General features: G+C 39.2%; 1 protein-coding gene across 3 annotated transcripts in view; it reads right to left on the bottom strand.

Annotated features, from left to right (window-relative positions):
- The window catches only part of KCNIP4 (potassium voltage-gated channel interacting protein 4), a 1,128,609-nt gene that overhangs the window by 289,250 nt on the left and 814,779 nt on the right, over positions 1–24,580 (bottom strand). The window contains exon 1 of one of the 3 annotated variants that reach the window (XM_004375141.3): positions 19,730–19,924. The exons of the other annotated variants lie outside the window; for them this stretch is intronic. Within the exon in view, the coding sequence (XP_004375198.1) occupies positions 19,730–19,841 (112 nt within the window). The 5' untranslated portion in view covers positions 19,842–19,924. Of the gene's footprint in view, positions 1–19,729; positions 19,925–24,580 lie in introns of those variants that run through there. 3 annotated transcript variants of the gene reach the window in all.

The following is a 24,580-nucleotide window of genomic DNA, read 5'->3' as shown; positions in this document are numbered from 1 at the left end:
CTTGGAATGCACTGAAAACAAACAACAAACAACAGCAGACAAACAAATGCAAAATCCACTTTTATATAGGAAAATACGAACGTACCATACATGCAACCATGAATATTGCCACCCACTTGGATTAGAAGTGATTTTATACTTAACAATTCATGTGTGCATTAAAATTAAAACTTTTTATTTGGAGATAGATAAATAAGTAAATAGATAAATAAATTTTCCCAAATATTTAAAATGTTATTCAATTAATATTTTATCCACTGATTTGGATTTATAATTAAGTATAAACACCTAGTTAGAATATTTGAACAACATTGGAAAATCACTTAATTTCTCTAATCTTCAGGTCATTTATCTATAAAAAGGGGATAAAAATTTCTCTCTCTTCCCTTAAAATTGTTGCAAACATGAAAAGGCAATATATATTTCAGTGATTCATAAATAATAAAATAACATAGCAATATAAGCTATTATTCCTATTATTCAGGGACTATTCCTATTACTTCTATTATCAGGGCCTTCCCTGATACTCCCATTTAAAGCTGCATAGCAGCAGCCCTTTCTCCCCCGATCCTCTGCCCCCCCTTTCCTGTTTTATTTGTGTCCAAAGCACACCACCACCTTCTAACATATTTTATTAAGGTCTGTTTAGTTATTGTTTTTGCTTCTGGGTGATTCACTGTTGGATTTCCAACACCTAAAATATTATTATTCCCATTATTCCTATTATTCAGGAATTTGATTTTTCTTTTTTAGGGGACCCTACAACTTTACCATATTTCTTCAGATTAAACAATAGTGATTTATTGATCAAATTCTGCATGCTATGAAAGGTGCTACATGTTCTATGAATTTAAAAATATAGAGCATTCTTTCTGTGCTCAAGAAGCTTTTGCTGTATAAGTGGGGATTCAACAGACACTTGAAACAAAAAGTAAAAAGAAAATAGAAGAGTGGATATTGTGCTAGATAAATCACAGGGAAAAAGGAGGTCAAAGAAATACAGGTTTGATTTTAAAGATAGCCTAAGCTGAGATGGATGGCGGAGAACAGGCAGGTAATTTCAGGGAGACAAACTCCTGGGCAGATTGAGCATGGTGTGGGTGCTGGAGGGGAGGCAAAGCTGATTCCCTGCCTTGGGTAAATAGCTCAAGAGCATAGTTGTTCTGTTTCTTTAAGATGAGCAAAGACGTGTGCCAAATTCTCAGTTATGCTCTTTGGTAAAAATGTAGCAAAAATATGGTTTTAAACGTTTATATATATGTGTTTGTATGTGTATATATATATACATATATATACACATTCAAAAAAGAAAACTCTATGGATTGCCTTTAACCAATATTCCCTACCTCTTAGCATAAAAGTAATTAAATTCATATTGTGACATACTACTAAAAATTGTCATTTATTAATCATTATTTATTTTCTAGAGCTTATAAATATCTTACAGGCTTACATATGGAGGCCCTGGTAGCGTAGCGGTTAAGAGCTTGGCTGCTAACCAAAAGGTTGGCTGTTGGAATCCACCAGCCACTCCCTGGAAATCCTATGGGGCAGTTCCACTCTGTCCTATAGGGTCACTATAAGTTGGAATCGACTCCATGGCAATGGGTTTTGGGGCTTATATACATAAGGTCCTCAGTCCCTAGTCCTCACAGCAACCCAGTGGAGGAAGTTTGTTGCTATTTGACATAATAGAACCTGAGAAATAGAAAAATGAAATAATTTGTCCAAGACCATACATCTTGCAAATAGTGGGACAAGACCCACATCTGACTTAGCACACCACCCATTTTATGGGGTTGAAAACTAGATATGAATTTAAAGCATGAAGGTAAAACCATACCCCAGCCATGGTTAAAATATGCAGATCAAATGGTTTATCATTCTGATATGGTCCTTCTATATGATCATAATCTGCATAATCATTAGCGAAAAAAAAGAAAAAAAACAATTGCTTTGGCAACATTCAAAGAAAAGTATGCCTGAAATTCAGCAAAATAAATTTTAAAAAATCGTTAGTTAATTTATTGCTCTGGCCCGTATCCACTGCTCTGATTATTTCTGCCAGCTATTTGAGGTTAAGTTCCTGTCACTAATGTTACTCTGAGCCATTTGTCAAGCCTGTTTGCTGCTCACTACATTTATTCTTCTTAGGTAATTGTGTTTCTAACATTGACTGTACTTAAAGTGCTAAGCTGCTACCATGGAAATAAAAATCTTTGCATAATTCAAGTTATCCAATTTTCTTAGAGTTTGAAGGAAAAACAGAATTAACATGGAGTAATTGGTAATTGAGTTAGGGCATGGCCAAGTGCAATTTCAAGGATCTAATTCTGACCTATAGAGTAAGACTTATTTATCGTTACATTAGAAAACATTTTGAAAAGATTACTGTAATTGGGAGCCAAATTTAATAAATATTTCCAGGTAGAAAATGGATTCAGGAGGAGTGGGGAATCTCTTATTTGTTTTCTTTCTTTCAACACAAACTTTAAATAATTCTATTCAACCAAAGAGAAAATGGAGAGAAGGGAACAAACATGTAACTAAGTTTAGCTTTTAAACCTCTACTGGAAATACTCTTTCCTGATATAGTGAAGTGTGAAGATAGCTCTCATCCATATTTGCAAGACACAAGAAGAGAAGCATTGAAGGACAGCCAGAGTTAGTCAATTCTGATTCTATACCCCCACCTATATCTGAGATTGACCTTTGACCAGTACTCTCGGCATCTCAGAATCCTTAATGTGCTTGATATATAAGCAGTCCTTCAGTGACTTCCTATGCAATACATAAGCTACGTCCAAGAGTAAAGAACACGGCATCACAAGGAAATCCCACCACTGGCACCATTTGTAATAAAATGAGCGGGAGTTCTTAAAGGGGAGATTACTCATGGTACTGCTGTCATGGTACAAGTTCTTAAGTCACTTCTATCCTCCTGAAAATTTTCCCTCCCTTCTAAGTCTATAGGGTCGCTATGAGTTGGAATCCACTCAATGGCAATGTTTTGTTTTTTTTTCCCCTAAGCTTAGGCAAGATTTCTTTAAAGGAGCTGGCAGACTTTCCTTAATTATTCAACAGACAGGGCCTAATTTGATCCCTAAAGAACAGACTTATTCAGGTCCCTCTGGAGTATAGTGGGAGGAGGAGGTTTGTCTTCATAAAAAAATTTCTCCTCTCTGGACAGCCATTGGCAAAAATAGTTCCTATTATTGTAAAATCTGTGTATTTGAAACACATTAGCTAGGCAGGTCAACTCTGAACTTTATTAACATTTTGCAACTACAGAATTTCTTTGCTGATATTGCATTTTCCTTGAATACACCTATAAAATGCTAAGCTATATGTTAGTTTTATTGTTGATGCATTGGAAAAGGGATATAAAACAATACTGAGGCCAACTTACTATTTCGAGCATTATACTTTTTCCTGAAATCTTGTTAAGGACTCAGAGCTCTTGTGCAGTTTTAATGAGGTACATTTCAAAGAGAGCTTTGAATGTTAACTGTACAACCTCTTTTGTCAGGAAAACTACGCATGCGGTTAATTCCCTCCATGACTCCTTAAACATTTATAATACCAGGAAGGAGTTAATCCTGACTTTTCACTTAAGCAATGCTTAGAAGCCTCTGATAGTTTCAACTTCAATGCACAAGTGGTATTTAGGAATTGCTGAATACAGTGAAGACAGACATGGGATTTGGGTGTTTGTTCAGGTGACTCAGTTTTTCAATTATTTTTTCATTACCAATTTCCCCCTGTAATATGTTTAAATTTGGAATCGTATCACCAATTTACTTCACTGCTGCCAGATCTTCAATCTTCTGTTTACTTATTAGAGAGCTTCTGTGACCAAGTCATTAATAACTATGCATTTACTCCCATGTGAAGTCATTCATATTCCTAATTTCATTCAAATGAATGTCTGCCAAAGTACTTGACCCTAAATATATTATCCTGATTTTACTAACCCAGAGACAGAGTATTTATCCATCCATCACAGAGATTTAGAAAACAACTTAACAATTACAAGAAAGGTTAGAATGGAAAGAATATGAGTTCTAAATTCTGAAGACTGATTTCATTCTACTGTTTGGTAGCTTATAAACTAGACAAGCTACTTAGCCTCTTTGAGCAAATTTACTCATCTGTAGAAAGGAAATAGAAAATACCTGACTGACATGTGGCAGACTAGTACAGTTGCAACACAAAACAGTCAGCATCAGCATAAAGGAAATTATGTTTTCGACAGTTCTGTTCACAATGTTTTGGGTTAGTCCTACCAGTCATTAAGTCAGAAGAGGGAAGACTGAAGAAATCATTAGGGAATTTGAGTTACAACAGGTATTAACATTTAATGAATGTGTACCAGAAGCACTTCAGAAGACAGGCTTCGTGTCTGTTTCAAAAGGTCACAGCCTTGAAAACCCTACAGAGCAGTTCGACTCTGCACTCATGGGGTTGCTGTGAGTCAGAATCAACTCGACAGCAATTAACAACTATATGTAGGTGCATGCCTTGCTTGAAAATCATCCTATGAAGTTGGCATTATGATGATTTCCATTTTATGGGCAAGGAAACTGAGGTTCAGAGAGGTTTGGTGATTTGTATAGACCCACGACCAGCAGGTTTCAGAGCCAGAATTTGATCTAAGTCTAACTTCAAAGTTCAGTGCCTTCTAACCTCTGTGCTTATCTGCCTCTACAAGCAAGCTGTATAATTAACTCACAAAGGACTCTGGGTAGGTCATTAATTTATCATGACCTATAACCCAAGGAAGTTTGACTGGATGGTTTTTCATATCTTCCTACTCAAAATATCTTGGTCCCAGACTTTGTCACATGAATGAGATGTCCCCACACTTCTACTTGAGCTGAACATGTGCATACCTCTAAGAGGAGAAAGTACTCTCTCCTTAACGCTTAAATTCATCTAAGTAAAATACAGCTATTAGGAAGGCAAAGGAAATATTCATTGGAATGTGCATTTAAGCATCCCAACTTTCCTCCTAAAGCCATACAGACCCAGGAATTAATTCATCTAGTGCAAAACTATGTCATTGTTTTCTTTCAATAAATAATTTGACGTTTGAGATGGCTGTGATGATTGATACAAGGTTGAGCCTCTTCAAAAAAAGGAATCCATCCTCCCTGGCAAGAAACAACAGGAAGAGCATCTTCAAGGAGCATACCTGCCCAAAATTAAAATTCCTAACGTTGGTTCAAAAGGCTTAAGTGGTTCAATTCCAATACACAGTTTTTCGAAGTCACCAGTACCCATTAACACTTAGTTTGCCAGCTTGGTCTTTAGTGCTCATTTTGAAATGCCCCCTGATCAGCAACATACAGTAAGAGTGCAGTGAGCACAAATCCCTGGGCACTCCCCACATTACAATGGGTTGGTAATTTGCTCAATCCCTTTGGAAAGCGATTAAAACCCATTGCCATCGAGTCGATTCTGACTCATAGCGACCCCATACGGCGGAGTAGAACTGCCTCATACGGTTTCTAAGGCTGTAATCTTTATGGAAGCTGACTGCCACATCTTTCTCCCACAGAGTGGCTGGTGGGATCAAACAGCTGACCTATCTGTTAGCATCTTAATCACTGCACCACCAGGGTTCCTTAAAAGCAATTTGGCCTTATATATACATCAAGAGATTTGAAACTTAAATTTCTTGTCCCATTAATTCCTCTTCTGAGACTCTATTCTAAGGATATAATTCTAAATACACCAGCAACTTCATACACTAAGATTTCATTGCACAATTTTTTCAAATACTGAAAAAAAAAAAAGCTGGAAATAAATTCCAAACCTATTGCTGTCGAGTCTATTCCGACTCATAGTGACCCTATAGGACAGGGTGGAACTGCCCCATAGGGTTTCTGAGGCTGAAATATTTATGTAAGCAGACGTTACATCTTTCTCCCTCAGAGTGGCTAGTGGGTTTGAACCACTGACCTTTCAGTTAGCAGTCCAGAGCTTCACCACTGCGCCACCAGGGCTCCTGCAAATAAATGTTCTAAAATCAAGACATGTTAATTGTGTTGTTGTTGTATACAGTCGAGTCCATTCTGACTCATAGCAACCCTATATGACAGAGTAGAACTGCCCCGCAGGGTTTCGTAGGCTATAATCTTTACAGGAGTAGATTGCCAGGTCTATTCTCCCATGGCGAGGCTGGTGAGTTTGAAACACCGACTTTTCGGTTGGCAGCCAAGCACTTAATCATTGCGCCACCAGAGTTCCTTATGTTAATTATAGCACAAATATTTACAGAATATAATGTGGGCATTAAAACATCTATGAAGGATCTGTAATCTAATTTAAAACACTTATGCTCTAATGTTGAATTCAAAGCTATATAAAATTTCTTAATATACATACAGTATTATGTGCATTTAAAAAGGGAATATCTACATACAGAGAAAACTGAAAGTAAATAAATCAAAATATTATCAGTGGTTATTCTTCAAATATTAGGGCTATGAGTATTTTCTTTGTATTTATTTTTTATATGTATAAACTTTTTGTAAGGGCTGTTTATTGCTTTTGTAATAGAAAAATATTCTCCTTTCCAATACTCAATGTTACTTGCTTTTTAATGCTATAATGTTGTCAAACTAAAATTCAGTTTTCTTATTTTAAATATGTATGGAAAGCCTACAAATTGCATTTGATTATACCTTAAACCAGTGATTTTCAACCAGGGACAATTTTGCTTCCACCTTTCCCAAGGGGACATTCGGTCATATTGGGAGACATTTTTGGTTGTCACAACTGGGGGAAAGTGCTACCGGCATTTAGTGGTTAGAAGCCAGGAATGCTGCCAAACATCCTACCATCTAAAGTACAGCCCCTCACAACAAGGAATTACCAACTGAAATGTTAATAGTGCTAAGATTGAGAAACCCTGCTGAAAACAAAATACTTAAAAGTTATATTAATTCAAGACTGTCACGGAAAAGTTTATTGCCAGAGCCTCTAAATAAGCTTGCCTATCCATTATCTGGAGCTCTGGCAGTGCAGTGGTTAAGAGCTCGTCTGCTAACCAAAAGGTCGACAGTTCAAATCCAACAGCTGCTCCTTGGAAACCCTATGGGGCAGTTCTGCTCTGTCCTGTACGGTCACTATGAGTCGGAATCAACTCTATGGCAATGGGTTTGGTTTTTGATTTACCTGTTAACTATGAAGTCCTGGTGGTGCGGTGATTTAGAGCTCAGCTGCTAAATGAAAGGTCCTGGATTTGAACCCAGCAGCCGCTTCATGGGAGAAAGATGTGGCAGTCTGCTTCAGTAAAGATTACAGCCTTGGAAACCCTATGGGGTGGTTCTATGCTGTCCTACAGAGTCACTATGAGTTGGCATAGACTTGAAGGCCACAAGGTATCATCCAACCACCCATTCTCACAAGGCACTAGGAATACAGAGATAAGTGCTTGACCTATGTGATGCTTGATTTTCAGTGAAAGAGACATAGAAATCAAGTGTTTAATGTACTTTAGTGCTAAGAGAGATTGCTTTGGCATAACAGAAATGGGCAATTGGTTGCTCAAGGGAGGCTTCCTGGAACATATTGCTAGCACTTGAGTTGAGCTTAAAGGACAAGAAAGAGTTAACTGAGTGAAGAAAGACAGGGATTGTTTGTATTCTAGGTCAAAGGAATTTGTATGTAGCACAAGCAAAGGCACAAAGCATAAAAAAGTATGAACTGCTCGGGAAACAAAAAGTAGTTTGATAACAATTGAGCATAAAATGGGCCAAAGTGAGGGTTGGGAAGAGGCAGAGAGAGAGGGCAGCAGGGCTACAACATCTTTGTGGGCTGAGGAAGATAAGAAAGTCGTCTCAGAAGAGAAAGAAAGTTGAAAGCCCAGAAATCTGTGTTCTAATAAATCATCTGGGTGGTTCTGATGCATGCTAATGTTTGAAGACCACTGTCGTAACTCAAAGAATTTGAACATGAGACATGTTATCCTATCCAAACATAATTACAACAAGAAATGAATTTATTGAGCTCCTACATTGTGCCAGGCACAGAGGTAGATATTTCACTTATACTTTTCATTCTCTACAATTTAGAAAGGTTGAGGTCATTAACTCCATTTTACAAATGAGGGAAGGGATGATCAGAAGGTAAAGTAATTACTCCAATGTTATTGAATTAGGATTTAAACCCAGGTCTATCTGCTATACTGCCTATACTCAGTCCTCCTCCTCATCCTCTGCCCTCTCCCTTATTATGTGTGAAAAAAGAGAAAAGCAGCAGCTGGGAGCTGATCTGGTACTATCAGCTAGGCTTGGTGTTCTCTTGTTGAATATAAATAATTTCACAGAACATCAACATTAGGACCACTCTGTGCCCTTATTGATCAAGACAAAAATAAGACCACAAAAACATAAAGCGTGATATTTGCCTAAACCATAAAAATGGTCAAACAACCCCCTAAAATGGCTAATGTAATTAGTGCTTCTTTACCAATTACAACTTTAGCCTTTGTGTAATCTTCATTCCTTCTAGATAAGATGTATTAAGACACTCAATCTTAAAATTATACCTTCTTGTTGATAACAGCCAATCCAGAGAAAAGCCCTGCTTCCTTAAACTTTCTTCACAATCACTGTTATGGATTGAATTGTGTCCCCCCAAAATTGTGTCAACTTGGCTAGGCCATGATTCTCAGTATTGTGTGATTGTCCACCATTGTGTCATCTGATGTGATTTTTTTCTATGTGTTGTAAATCCTACCTCTATGATGGTAATGAGGCAGGTTTAGAGGTAGTTATGGTAATGAGGCAGGACTCAATCTACAAATTAGGTTGTATTTTGAGTGGGTCTCTTTTGAGATATAACAGACAGAATCCAGCAGAGGGACAAGGGGACCTCCTACTACCAAGAATGAAGAATAAGGAAGGGAGCTCATACTTTGGAGTCAGGGTCTCTGCACTGAGAAGCTCCTAGACAAGGGTAAGATTGATGACAAGCACCTTTCCCCAGAGCCAACAGAAAGAGAAAGCCTTCCCCTGGAGCTGGCACTCTGGATTCGGACTTCTATCTGCCTAGACAGTGAGAGAATAAATTTCTCTTTATCAAAGCCATCCACTTGTGGTATTTCTGTTGTAGCAGCACTAGATAACTAAGACAATAAACCAAGTTCAAATCCTATGATAAGGGCTTTCTAGCACCATCTTCATATATTCCTAAATTCCACATTCTGATTATTAATGGATGTTTGCAGTTCTTTCTTCTCAGTTTGAGTTGTGCCACATCGCAAATGAAGGTTCTAATGCATTCATAATCAAAAAGGTCATTTCAAGACACATTCTGAAATGCAATGCTGTCAGTGACAGGATGATATCTATATGCCTATAAAGATGACCAGTTAATAGGACTATTCAAATTTATGCACCAACCACTAATGTCAAAGATGAGGAAATAGAAGAGTTTACCAACTTTTGCAATTTGAAATTGATCAAACATGCCATCAAGACACATTGATAATTACTAGTGATGGGACTGCAAAAGTTGGAAACAAAAAAGAAGGATCAGGAGTTGGAAAATATGGCCTTGGTGATAGAAACGATGTCAGAGATCACATCATAGAATTTTGTAAGCCCAACAGCCTATTCATTGAAAATACCTTTTTATCAACAACATAAATGACAGCTATACATGTGAACCATGGTGGATGGAATACACAGGAATCAAATCAACTACATCTGTGAAAAGAGACAATGGAGAAGCTCAATATCATTAGTCAAAACAATGCCAGGGGCCAACAGCAGAACAGACCATCAATTGCTCATATACAAGTTCAAGTTAAAGCTGAAGAAAATTAAAATAAGTCCACCAGAGCCAAAGTATGACCTTGAGTATATCCCATCTGAATTTAGAGACAATTTGAAGAATAAATTACGCATTGAACACTAACGAATGACGACCAGACAAATTGTGGGATGACATGAAGGACATCCTATATGAACAAAGCAAAAGATCATTAAAAAGAAAGAAAAGAAAAAAAGACCAGAATGGATGTCAGAAGTGACTCTGAAATTTGTTCTTGAATGTAGAACCGCTAAAATGAATGGAAGGAATGATGAAGTAAAAGAGATGAACAGAAAATTTCAAAGCGCAGCTCGAGAAGACAAAGTAAAGTATTATAATGAAATGTGAAAACACCTGGAGTTATAAAACCAAAAGGGAAAAACATGCTCAGCATTTCTCAAGCTGAAAGAACTGAAGAAAAAATTCAAGCCTCGAGTTGCAACATTCCAAGATTCTATGGGCAAAAAATGGAACAACGCAGGAAGCATCAAAAGATGGAAGAAATACATGGAGTCACTGTACCAAAATCATTTCAGGAGGTAGCATATGATGAAGAACCCATCATCCTAAAGGAAGAAGTCCAAGCTGCAATAAAGACATTGACAAAAAACAAAGCTCTAGGAACCGATGGAATACCAATTGAGATGTGAGACGTTTCAACAAAAGGATGCAACACTGGAAGTGCTTACTCCACTAAGCCAAGAAAATTGGAAGACCTAGCCAAGGAACTGGAGCAGCTCAATACACATGCCTATTCGAAAGAAATGTGATGGAGTGGAATGTGGAGATTATCAAACAATATCATTAATATCACATGTAAGTAAAATTATGCTGAAGATAATTAAAAAACAGTTGGAGCAGTACATCGATAAGGAAATTCTAGAAATTCAAGCAAGATTCATAAGAGGACATGGAATGGGGGATATCATTGCTGATGTCAGATGGATCTCAGCTGAAAGCAGAGAATACTAGAAAGATGTTTTTCTGTGTTTTATTGACTATGTAAAAGCATTTGACTGTGTGGATCATAACAAATTATGGATAACACTGCAAAAAATGTGAATTCCAGAACAATTATGCTCCTGAGGAAACTGCTTATAGGCCAAGAGGCAGTTGCTCCAACAGAACAAGTGGATTCTGCATGGTTTAAAATTAGGAAAGGTGTGTGTCAGGGTTGTATCCTTTTGCAATACTTATTCAATGTGTATGCTGAGCAAATAATCTGAGAAGCTGGACTATATGAAGAGGATTGGAGGAAGACTCCTTAACAATCTGGGATATGCAAATTGACACAACCTTGCTTGCTATGTCAAGTGAAGAGGACTTGAAGCACTTACAGATGAAGACCAAAGACTACAGCCTTCATTATGGATAACATCTCAACATAAAGAAAACAAAAATCCTCATAACTGGACCAATAAGCAACATCATGATTAACGGAGAAAAGACTGAAGCTGTCAAGGATTTCATTTTACTTGAATCCACAATCAATGCCCATGGAAACAGCAGTCAAGAAATCAAACAATGTTTGCTCCAAAGGAAATCTTTAAAGTGTTCAAATCAAAGATGTCACCTTGAGGACATCTTTGTGTGCCTGAATCAAGTCATGGTATTTTCAATTGCCTGATATGCGTGTGAAAGCTTCACAATGAATAAGGGGGACCAAAGAAGACTTGATGTCTTTGAATTATGGTGTTGGCGATGAACAAATCTGTCTTGGAAGAAGTACAGCCAGAATGCTCCTTAAAAGTGAGGATGGCAAGACTTTGTCTCATGTACTTTGGACACGTTATCAGGAGGGACCGCTCTCTGGAGAAGGACATCATGCTTGGTAAAGTAGAGGGTCAGCGAAAAAGAGGAAGACTCTCTGCAAGGTAGATTGACACAGTGGCTGCAACAATGGGCTCAAACATAGCAGGGATTGTGAGGATGGCACAGGACCAGGCAGTGTTTCGTTCTATCTTATATGCGGGTCGCAATGTGTCAGCACCAACTCCATGGCACCTAACAACAACAACAGCACTTCCTTACTTAGATGTCCTATGGCAAGCATGGTGTGTGTGTTCTCCTCCCTGCCATAAGTAATGAACCTAAATTGTTCAACCATCGTTGTGTTCCTAGTGATCTTTGGCTGGAAGACAATGACATGTGTAATAACCCCTATTCCAAAAGATTCTAGCTTTCTCCCAGCTGGGGTGGATAGTTGGTTCCTAAAGCAAGCAAAACTGAAAAATAATAGTTCCCAAACAAATCAGTATCAAGTAGTATTTCCTGGTCCAGAACTTTGTATTTTAAGTAGAATAATGAAATTTTACAGCCAATCTGGTTGCAAAAAAATGATTTCAATAAACTGTGTTTATTTTTAAAATTATAGTTCAAATTTCTACTTTTAGCTTACAGTCTCTACCTGTCAAAGAGTTTTGATCCCTCAGCTCTTAATCTTGCAAATGCCAGTCTTCACACAGCCTTCCCTGAATGAAATCTTCCAGCTGGATTTAATGGCTTTGCTCTTCGAGTTTTCTAAAGGCCTCGGTTCCACTCACAGGACACTTTGTAATCCTGGATTGGTCATTCATGAGCTGTTTGGCCTCAAACCAGTTTGAAAACTTTTTAAGGACAGCAAAATGTCTGCTGTCCTCTACACCCCTTCATACGGTATGTGCTTCACAGGTATTTGTTAAATTTCGCTTAAAAATCTAAGTTTTTGTTTGTTGTTTTGTTTTCAGTTATGGAATGGAAAGTGCTGCTTTCCCAGCCAAACCAAAGCCCATCTAAGCTGGCTTTCGCAGCTCACTGCTGGATGTCTCAACTGAATTACTTCCCAGGGCCACGGGGGTCTAATGAACAGCAGCAGCCCCATATACTTTGCAGGGGGATTTTGATGTGAAATCTCACAGCAAAAAGTAAACAAAAGAAAAGAAAAAGAATGTTAATCAACTAATAAACAATTTTCAGGCTACTATGGTAACTTGAAAGTGACCCTGGAGGCCCTCAATTCTGTGGTAAATACACAGACACTATTACTGTATGAGAGAGAGTACATGGCATTCACACCATAATTTTTTTAGTGTCTTCTATATCCCAAGCACTGTACTAGATGGAAAGGATAATTACACAATCAAGGAGAAGGAATACAAGTGTGACATTGCCCCTCACACGTTTTGATGTTGTTCCAGGAATTTTATATTGTGTACCACTGTCTGTGTTTGCACATGCTGGTACCACACCCAGTACACTTCATGTAGCATTGTTTAAACATCTTCCATGTATATTAATTTGATAAACTTTTCTTCAACCGTAAAAACCCAGTCTAAGGTCACCTCCTCCAAATAGTCATCTCTGATTGCTCCCATGTCCTCCCCTTGCACTTAATTACTTTCTGTTCTTCTATATCTTGGATCTATATACTATAATGCATGACATTTTATTTCATTTGTATTCCGCTTCTCCTTATACAATTGTGAGTTCTTTGAAGGCAAGGACCATGTTTAATTTATCTTTACATCTGTGGGGCCTATCATAGTGCCTGACACATTGTAGAAAATTGGGAAATATTTATTAAAAGTAAGCCACTGCTGGAATACAACTGACAAGTATTGGTAATCATTGAAGCTAATGTTGGGCACATGACAGTTCATTACACTATTCTATGCTGTTGTTGTTGCTGGGTGCCATCGAGTCATTTCAGACCCATAGCGACCCCATGCACATCAGAACGAAACACTGCCTGGTCCTGTGCCATACTCACAATAATTGCTATGTTTGAGCCCATTGTTGCAGCCACTGTATCAATTCATCTTGTTGAGAGTCTTACTCTTTTTCACTGACCCTCTACTTCACCAGCCATGATGTCCTTCTCAAGGGACTGGAACCTCCTGATAACATGTCCAAAGTACATAAGACAACGTCTTGGCATCCTCGCTTCTAAGGAGCATTCTGGCTGTACTTCTTCTAAGACAGATTTGTTTGTTCTTCTGGAAGTCCGTGGTATATTCAATATTCTTCACCAACATCATAATTCAGAGGCATCAATTCTTCTTCAGTCTTCCTTATCCATTGTCCAGCTGTCCCATACATATGAGGAGATTGAATGTATCATGGCTTGGGTCAGGCATACCTTAGTTCTCAAGGTAACATCTGCTTTTTAATACTTTAAAGAGGTCTTTTGCAGCAGGTTTGCCTAATGCAATACACCATTTGATTTCTTGGCTGCAGCTTCCATGGGCATTGTGGATCCAAGTAAAATGAAATCCTTGATAACGTCAATCTTCTCTCCGTTTGTCACGATGTTGCTCATTGGTCCAGTTGTGAGGATTTTTGTTTTCTTTATGTAGAGATGTAATCCATACTGAAGGTGGTAGTCTTTACTCTTCATCAGGAAATGCTTCAAGTCCTCTTTGCTTTCAGCAAGCAAGGTGGTGTCATCTGCATATTGACAGTTGTTAATGAGTCTTCCTCTAATCCTGATACCCCGTTCTTCTTCATATAGTCCAGCTTCTCTGATCATTTGCTCAGCATACAGATTGAATAAGTATGGTGAATGGATATAACCTTGATGCACACCTTTCCTGATTTTAAACCAGGCAATATCCCCTTGTTCTGTTCAAATGACTATTTCTTGGTCTATGTACAGTTTCCACAGGAACACATTTAAGTGTTCTGGAATTTCCATTCTTCGCAGTATTATTCATAATACTATTCTGTATGCTTAGTTTTATGTGTAAAATTTTCCTATATAAAAGTTTGAAATAGTTAAAGATGTTCCCAAGATGTCAGGTACATCTATCAGAATTTTTAAGTTCACACCATAAATGGAGCATATCTATATATATCTATAGCTACCACCTCAGTGTGCTCCACATTTCCTCTGTTCTCGTAAGAAAAATATTTAAAACCAAACAACGTTGCCCTGAAGTAAAATACGATTATACTGTTTCAGAACATGCACTGGCCAAATATATTAAACAAGAATTTCTGGAAAAGCTGGAAATTGGCAGGTCACCCTAAGTACTTTGTTGAAGAGAGGATTTTATAGATTTTTGCCCTTAGTGCTCTGCACCTGAATTGCTGCAGAAGCATACCTGGTGTCTCTGCTTCCACTCTCTTACCTCTGAACTTGTCTTCACCTACTGTCACAGTGACCCAACTAAAACACGAGTCCATCACATTGCTCATGTTTTTCCCCAAAGTTGAAGAATTTGAGTCAATGTCTCTTCACTGTTTGAGGAACAAGTGTACACTCCCAGCAACAAACACCAAGTGACCTTGCCGTCTACATGTTCCATTTCATCATATTGAGGTCCCGGTGTTCTGGCTACACCTGATTCACTTCCCTTATCCACATAAGCCACTGTCGTCAGAGCTTAGCATCACAGCTAAAGCTCTTTGCTTAGGCTGGACTGCTCATTCCTTCTCCTCAAATTTGAGAAATCCTTCTTATATTTTAAGGTTCTTTGATGGTTACTTTTACTTGTCAACTTGCCTAGGCTATGGTGCCCAGTTGTTTGTCAAACACTAGCCTAGATAATTCTTGGAAGGTATTTACATACAATTAACATTTAAATCAGTTGACCTAGGTAAAGCAGACTACCCTCCATAATAGGAGGCAGCCTCGTCTAATCAGTTGAAGGACTTAAGAGCAAAATCTAAGATTTCCCAAGGGAGAAGGATTCTGTCTTAAGACTGTAACATATATATCCTGCTGGAATTTCCAGTCCACCACCTGGCCTACTGATTTCAGACACAAGACTTTGGACTTGCCAGCCCTGACAATTGTGTGAGCCAATTCCTGAAAATAAATCTATCTATACCTAGAATAGCCAAAGGTATAAGATTAGAGTTTAATAGTGGTTACCAGGGGTGGAAGGGACAGGGAAAGAGGGGAATCATTGTTTAGGTAGCATAGTTTTTGTTTATGGGGATGGATATTTGGCAATGGGTATTGGTGAGGGTTGCACAACATGGTTTTATTGAATTGTACATGTTAAAAATGATGAATTGGCAAATGTGTTCTTTATATTTTTACAACAATAAATAAAACTTTTTATCTATCTATCGAGCTGGCTAGCTATCTCTTGTTGGTACTTCTTCTCTGGAGAACCTGGACTAATACAGTCCTGTACAAGTGTTCTTTCTTCGTAAAGCCTTCTCTTGAGCCCTTTTCAGAATACATCACTTCATTCTTGATCCTATAGGCCATTTCCTGGGCACATGTCCAGCAGTTACTCCCCTTGACTTGTTTGATAACTAATCTCCCTTACTGGAATGTAAGCAATCTCAGGGTACATTCTTTTTAATACTCATCTTGTACCTTTCCACCACCTCAGTGTAAGTCCAACAGAGTTCCCTGCACACATTTAGAATTCAATAAGACATATAATATGTGCCTAATTAAGAAATGATGAGATTAATCTTATGAGAATGCTTCCTTGTTCCCCTTACTAATGACTGGAGATGTGTAAATCCTCAGATAATGTATTAAAATTTCATTAGTCATTTTAATCCTCTTTACAAATTGTTTTTGCCTCCTAAACCTTGGATTTCAACTGAAAGAAAATTATTATTATTTTTTTAAATAGGATTTTCTCAAAATCTGAATCTAATTTAAAACGAGTAGAAATGATTCTCTTAACCCTTTCCTATCCATGGCTGATTCTTACCAGCCATCAGAGACAATAATACTAAAGTAATACTGCTTTATCCCAAAATTAATGTAGACCCTCTCATTTGACTCAGAAATTGGTTCTAAGGCCATCAATGTTCAAAGTCACACTGGAGGAGGTACTCCATCGTTGTATGATTGAAGTACCATTGCCTGCTGAGAACAGCATGTAAGTTCAGTGTTGCCTAAAAGAAGCTCAAGGTTATGCTCTGATCCTCATCATCTGCTCCTCCACCAACCAAAGTGCTAATTCCATGATTATACTCTGGGCCACATTTTCAAAGTGGTGAAGTCTCAGTGAAAAGGTTGGCAGTCTTTATTGGGGTAATCTTCCCCTGCTTCAGCCTTTTTATCATCTGCAGCTAGAAAGAACAAAAAACAAACAGAAAAACAACCAAACCCATTGCCATGAAGTCAATTCCAACTCATAGCAACCCTACAGGGCAGAGTAGAACTGCCCCATAGGGTTTCCAAGGAATACCTGGTGGATTTGAGCTGATCTTTTGGTTAGGTGCCCAGCTCTTAACCACTGCACCACCAAAGCTTGAGAAAGAACACAGGCTCTGATATTCTAATATTTTTGTGGCTTGCTCTTCATCTGCCTTTTTGGTTGCTCCTTCACTGGGCCGGTGATCAGAAAGCCTAGGTACCGTTTCTGCTTAGACACTGCCACAGTCAGAGAAGACACAGGCAGGCGGCCCAGGTCAGAATTCTTATGCTGTTTTTGTGTTTCAATGGTGGACTCTAGTTGGACTGGCCATTCACCGCCATTGAGTACTCATTGAATACATTGAGTTATAGGTGATCAAAAATTAAAAGTAAATAAAAAATCAACAAAAATTATTGTATGATTTTATTTCTTATGATTGTATTTACCTTAGATATCTTACAGGGTGTTAGTGGTCAGCTCAGGATAAGAGCCAATAATTCAGGAAATTCCCCATATATGTTTTCATGTATTCCTTTTCCCAGTATTAGGGAACAAGAGTAGGGAAAAGCCTGTTGTGGTAGAAAAAGCACTGTGGTTCTTGTTTTGGTCCTGCCTTTACTCCCAGTTAGTTTTCCCTTTTGATAAAGTAGTTAACCTCTCTGGACTCGTTGTCTTCTATGTAAAATGAGAGAGTTTGACTAGATCAGCATTTCCTACAATGTGTTGTAGAACAAAGCAGGCTATAGGGGTTACATCTCATGTATTGTAAGCTCTACCCTTGCATTTTAGCACGATCAAGGCTTCTACATTCAATCCAAAGTTTGCCAAACTTATGGACATTTTGCATAATATCTATAAATATGTAGGTACATCTATATGCATATATGCGTGTCTAGAAATATAGATGAAGATGTGGATATGGAAGAAACCTTGGGCTAGCTCAAAATTCTGTGATTCCAGTTGGGGAGAGTAAAGTGTACAATTTTACTTTTTCTATTGCTGGAAACTCAGATTTGAAGTTTTTTATCTGAACACCTTCAACTTTGAGTGACATAAAACAGAGCTTACAAAATAAAAGTAAGGTCATTGGCAAGGGTCTTGAATTTGGGACCTTGGACCTTACATTTCTACATTATCAACATTGGCAGTAAAAGAATTACATGCTATCTCATAGCTCCCTGAAAGCTGACTTCCTCAACTACCCCCATGGGGGTTCTCCTTTAGAGATTACTTCACCTAGCTCTGAAAGCAAGCCACCTTGAATATAGCATGCTGAATTGGGGGCACTGGCTTGACTAAGTGCAGAGAACAAAAATAATATGGTGACAAAATGAAACAGAAGCAAATCTATTTCTATCATATAAATTGTTTGCATTTTATTAAGACACCAGCATCAATGAACTGAGGCAGAAATCTGAAAAAAAAAATGCTAGATTGTTGTGTGACACTTGAAGAAGTTTGCTTATGCATTGTTTTCCTTCCAGGGTTTCAATCAAATTACTGTGTAATATGGGAAAAGAGATAAACTGATTTCTGAAGTTTTATTTAATCCTGTTACATTATTTTCATGTGTACCTAAGCAGAACTTGTCACAGACTGGGCGTGAGGAGAAGAAGATATGAGAATTTTATTTATGCTCTGATACTGGTCTAAATAGTTAGAACGTAATAAACTTACTTTGTAGGAAAAAAGGACTATCTAAAGATACACTGGCTATTGTTAACAGGAACATCCTGAATACCGGATGTACTTTGGGATGATGTCATATTAGCTATCAGGTCTTAGCTCCTGTAGTTGCAAAGATTACAAAAGCAGAGGCAGGTTAAATATTTTTCTCTCTCCACATTATATACAATGCAAGTTGTGAATATTCATAACTCTGCATTAAACAATCACATTGTTATCTGGAAGGAATACTAGCAAATGTCTCAGGAACTCCATTCTTTCACTTGAGAAGAACCAAGAGCTTGGATACAGAGCTGACATCAAATGACTGAGGCTTAAATACGTTATTTAAGTTTTAAAGTATGCTATTTCAGTAGAAGCATTATTCCATGGAAATATGTGTGTGTGTGTGTGTATTAAAATTGTTTGAGCAGTTAATCAACTTTTTTACTCTTCAATCTTTGAATATTAAAATTGATTTTGGGTAGCAAAAGTAAAATTTATACTAGAAAGAGGAAATATTTATTGATAGCAACAGGGCTATCCTGCGTATATGGGTTCCGACCCAGGAGACAAATGAGCAAACTGGCTCATTGGGCAATGCAAACGAAACACTTCGGCAAATTAAGTGTTCAAAGCACATTTTTGCTAAGCACGCGTTAACTCAATTTTAAACCAAAAGCTTACCCATTTTTTATCATACTCAACCACCCAGATCCACCTCCACACCTCCTAACTCATGAGGCACACATAGATATTTTCCTCACAAATCAGGGTGCTCCTCCCGAGGACGGAATTACTAATGACGTTAAGGCTTGGTAGTCAGGATGAACTTCACAACCAAGACACAACCTGTATTATCTCCCCATAGCAGAGTCCTAATTGGAAATATAGCTAACCCACAAAATCACTGTGAACTCAAATAGGTTTCAAACAGAAAGCTGATGGTACAGCATCCCTCCCCTCCCCGATGCCAAATACAGAGTAAAAAGAAGGGAACTGTCTAGTCGCTAGGCTGCTCTATGTCAAGCATGCATATTTCTTAAAACTTTTGCTTGGGGTATTAAGCCTCCTCAACTTCCGCAGCGTCTGTATCCAGTTCTGAACGAGCCCTGAACAACAGCACAGACTGGGAGCGACCACTTTACCTTCCGAAAAATCAATCAGTCCCAGCAAATGAAGCAGCTTCAGAGATGCACATATAATCACAACAATACCCACTGTTTGCAGTCCTTCCGACTCCCACTGGAGAGTCAACATCCTCCAAGCGGCCAGAGCATCCCAGCCTCCGGACCCCTTTGGAGCGGAGGAAGTTAATGAGAGAATCCAATGCGAGCAACGTCTGGCTTGGAACAAAGACTTGCAAGGGGGCAAAGTGAGCAGCTCCTAGCAGACGCACAGTGCAAAGCAGGCGGGCCCCCAGGGTAAGGACGGACCTCGGCTAAAGTCCAGCCTTTCATGCTGGTCCTGGCATTTGCCTGATGGGGCTCCCCCGCCCCCCAACCACAGCCCACCAGCTTCTGCACCCCGCGCTGCAGCCGGCTAGTACTTGGACTTCACAGCTGCGAGGAAACATCTGTTGGAGAAGTGGAGACTTTGCTGTGTCGGTTGAAAGAGGAGGCACTCCCAGGAAACTTGCCCTGGAGAGCAGGCAGCCCTCCACTCGCTGACGCTGAGGCTGGGCAGGGCTGTCTGCTCTCTAGGTTGCTGCCTAGGAAGCCTGCAAATGTCCCCTTTTTGCCATAGCAGCTGCTCTCCCCTCCCAGAGCTGACTCTGGGCAATAGCTCAGCTCCCTCTCTGGATGCTAGGAAATATTAGTTCTGATGGCTGGTGTCTACAGACAGCCCCACTGGAAGTTCATGGGTAGATTTATTAAGGAGAACAGTGAAGGAGCAAAAGCTGCATGATTCAGTGGCTTTGTCAACCTTTAGCATCCAAGCCTCCCCCACCGCCACTTGGCTTTATTAGGGAGCTTTATGAGGGAGATGGATTTGGTCCTTATGCTTTCAAACATGAGTGGAGAGGGAGGCAATGAAAGCACTGATGCTCAGTAACTGCCTCCTGGAGCGTGGGAACCAGGATCATCCTTTAAGGTCTGGGCTTCAGACACTCAGAAAGTTCCACAAACTTCCCTGATGATAAAAACACCCAGGGTGCTTGTTACAGACTCTCTGTTGTGGAGAGTCTGATTCAGAGGATCCAGGAGTTGGTGTTGTTAAAAGAGAAGCCCAGGGGAGTCTTGTTATCAGGGAGGTGTGGGAAGTGCTGGCCTGGAGATTCCATCAAGTGTTCCCCTTTTCCCAACCAGGCAGGGGAGCCGAGGCTAGCCAAGACCGCACAGGCTAACTCACTCGTCAGGTAGCTCCACCCCACTGAAGCCCACCCCAACAACCCTGCTGAAGACAATCAACTGCGACCCTGTATGGGAGAGGGTTTTTAGCACTTGAAACTTCCTGTGAGACATAAAGGCTCTTGAAAAATATCTCAGCCCTTGGGATCATATCCAAGCTACTTCCTTGCTGTAAGATCTTCTGCAAGGCACTTAATCTCTCTGAAAACAGTTTCTGTTCTGTGAAAAAGGGATGGTAGTATTTCACCTAAAGCCCTTCATTTAAAGTGTTATTGCAGGAATTAAGTGTGGTTATAATAATAGGTACCATTTACTGAGCATTTACTATGTGCTAGCCAATATTATAGTGATTTATTGACAATTAACTCATCCCTACAGGTTTCTGTGGTAGGACTATGATCGTACTAATTTTATAGGTGAGGGAATGGAAGCATAAAGAGGGTAACTCACTTGTCAAAGCTGTGGGCACAGTGCCTGTAGGCAATAAGCATTCATTCATTCATTCATTCTCATTAACATTTATTAAGATGCTACTAGGAGTTTTGAGTGGTACCTGAGCAATAAAATGGCAAAAATGCCCAGCTTTACCCTTCAGGGGTTTACAGTTTAATAAAAGAGGCAGGCATGGAATTGAATGAGACCAATAAAATGTACCAGCACTTGAATGGATGTGTCTGCAGGGTATAGTGGGAAGACAAAGGAGGAAAACATCAATTCCATCTGGGGAAGGGTTGGCGGTGGTCACAGTTGGGTAAGTTTTTAGAGGAAGTAACCAACCATCCAGCCTTCCAAAGATTTTATCTCCAGTTACGTCAACAAGCCAGCAGAAGGGAAGCAGGGCTCAGTCATTAATGGGAGAAGAAATGTTTTAAGTAGCCATTCTCTGAAATTCCTGCCAACATATAGTTATAGGAAGACAAAAGTAAAAATAAAAATTTACAGAAATTAATTACCCATGTCCATCGAGTCGATTCCGACTCATAGCGGCCCTATAGGACAGAGTAGAACTGCCCCATAGGGTTTCCTAGGCTGTAATCTTTATGGGAGCAGACCACCAGGTCTTTTCTCCCATGGAGCCACTGGTGGGTTTGAACCACTGACCTTTTGGTTAGCAGTTGCATGCTTAACCATTGTGCCACCAGGGCTCCTTCTCTTGATTTATGGTTAAAGTATTTTAAAATTCGTTACATCTTTTTCCAGAAAAGAAATGTCTACCTACTTGAAATCCACGTAAAGATTCAAAGATATAATTTTTGCTGATTCCGGACAGATTTCCCTTCAGAACAATGGCATTCCCAGACCAGCTGAGAGACTAGCCTTCTCCATTGTGACTTGGAGGTCCAGCCCTTCCCTGTCTACATCAGTCACCTTTGCTGCCTTGGTTTTCTGAGCCCTTTCTGTTAGCTCTGGCTATAGGACCTTCTATTTCTCATGGATGCCAGGGGCCATGTCTCCCCTACAGCAGGATTTTGTAAGTTAACGGCATCCACAAAAGAGTTTCATGTACAGTGTTGTTGTTAAGTGCCGTCCAGTCGCTTCTGACTCATAGTGACCCTATAGGACATAGTAGAACTGCCCCATAGGGTTTCCAAGGAGCAGCTGGTGGATTTGAACTGCCAACATTTTGGTTAGCAGCCAAGCTCTTAATCACTGCGCCACCAGGGCTCCATGTACAGTAGTACCCTCTTATCCAAGGGGGATACTTTCCAAGACCTCCTGTGGATGCCTGAAACCGTGGATAGTACTGATCTCTATATATACTATGATTTGTCCTATACACACATTACATACATACCTATGATAAAGTTTAATTTATAAATTAGACAAAATTAGAGATTAACAACAATTAACTAACAATAAAATAGAACAATTATAACAGTATACTGTAATAAAAGTTAAGTGAATGATGGAGAAGGACGGCGTGCGATTTCATTGTGCTACATACTCATTTAACATTTTTGAATCATGGTTGAACGCGGGTAACTTGAAACCGCGGAAAGCAAAACCTTGGATAAGGGGAGTGGGGTGCTACTGTCTGTACCATGCTTCATCAGAGAGGTCCAGGGAAACAGGGAACACCTGGAGGAGGGCTTTTTTCTAGAGCCATCTTGGAAAGACTACTTGGCTGCATATTATTAAAAAAAAAAGAAAAGAAAAAAAATTCAGATGATGGGAAGATGGCTCAATCATTTTTTTAAATCTTTTTTATTGTACTTTAGATGAAGGTTTACAGAACAAATAGTTTCTCATTAAACTGTCAGTACACATATTGTTTTATGACATTGGTTAACAACCCCACGACATGTCAACACTCTCCCTTCTAGACCTTGGAGGACCTTTTTTTTTTTTGGTGAAAATATACATAGCCAAAGATACACCATTTCAAAAATTTCTACATGTACAATTTAGTGACATCAATTACTTTCTTCCAGTTGTGCTGCTATTCTCATTATCCTTTTCCAAATTATTCCATTGCCATTATCTTTAACTCACTGCCCCCTAGGCTTCCCATCAATCCTTTTGAGTGGCTGTTGGCAATTTTAATCATTTTTTAATAGTAACTTGCCAGCCCCTTCCTAGTTCATAATATTCAAATACAGCCTGGCTTTTTCTCCTCCTTCGCATGCTCACCACTTTCTTTACATTATAATAGGTGTCCAGCAGAGGTCTGTATTTCGTACCAAAGTCAAGGAATACCAAAGGTATATACTAACATTTCCTGTCCCCATCTACTGCCTTCAGGTCAATTCTGACTCACAGTGATGCCACAGGGTTTCTGAGGGTATAAATCTCTACAGAAACGGACTGCCACATGCTTCTCCTGTGGAGCAACCGGTAATTTTGAACTGCTAACGTTTTGGTCAGCAGTTGGTCACTTTAACCACTGCTCCACCAGAGCTCCTTCATTTCCTGTCCACTTACTCTAAACCAGGCAGCATACTGTGTACTTAACATATGTAAGCTCATTTACTCTCACCCAAAACCAGTGAGGTAGGTGTTATTATTCCCATTTTAAAGAAGAATAAAAACTAAGAAGCACTGAGATAAATTATTTTCACAAAGTCACACTCAATAAGTGGCACTACCAGGACTAGTGTTTTTTACTCCAAAATGGAGAGCCACTAATACTTATGGAAAACATACCCGTGTCAGGCACAATTCTATACAATCTTTATGCATACTGATTAACAATTCTTTCAGGTCGTTGGTGTTATTGAGTGCCATTGAGTCAATTCTGACTTCACATAGATCCCATGTGACAGAGTAGAACTTTCCCAAAGGGTTTTCTTGGCTGGAATCTTGATGGAAGCAGACTGCCAGGTCTTTCTCCCTCAGAGCTGCCGGGTGGATCCGTACCATCAACCTTTCAATTAGCAGCCGAGGCTTTACCATTTCACTACCAGGGCTCATAATCCTTTCATGATTCTCTGAAATCTATATTATTGCTCTTGTTTCCAGGAGAAAACTGAGGTTTTGAAGGCTGAGCAATTGAGGTCTTGTAGATGATACTTAGACAAGTCAAGATTTGAACATGGGCGCCAGATCCTACACACATCACCATTCCCTGCTTGGCTCTTGGATCTCTCGGTAATATATGGAATGATTCTTTAGCTAGAGCTCTGCTAAGGGTCTCTGAAGAAAAAATAT

This window comes from Trichechus manatus, unplaced genomic scaffold (assembly GCF_000243295.1).
Source record: "Trichechus manatus latirostris isolate Lorelei unplaced genomic scaffold, TriManLat1.0 scaffold00034, whole genome shotgun sequence".
NCBI classification, from domain to species: domain Eukaryota; kingdom Metazoa; phylum Chordata; class Mammalia; order Sirenia; family Trichechidae; genus Trichechus; species Trichechus manatus.
This window is presented reverse-complemented; position numbering and strand designations above follow the sequence as displayed.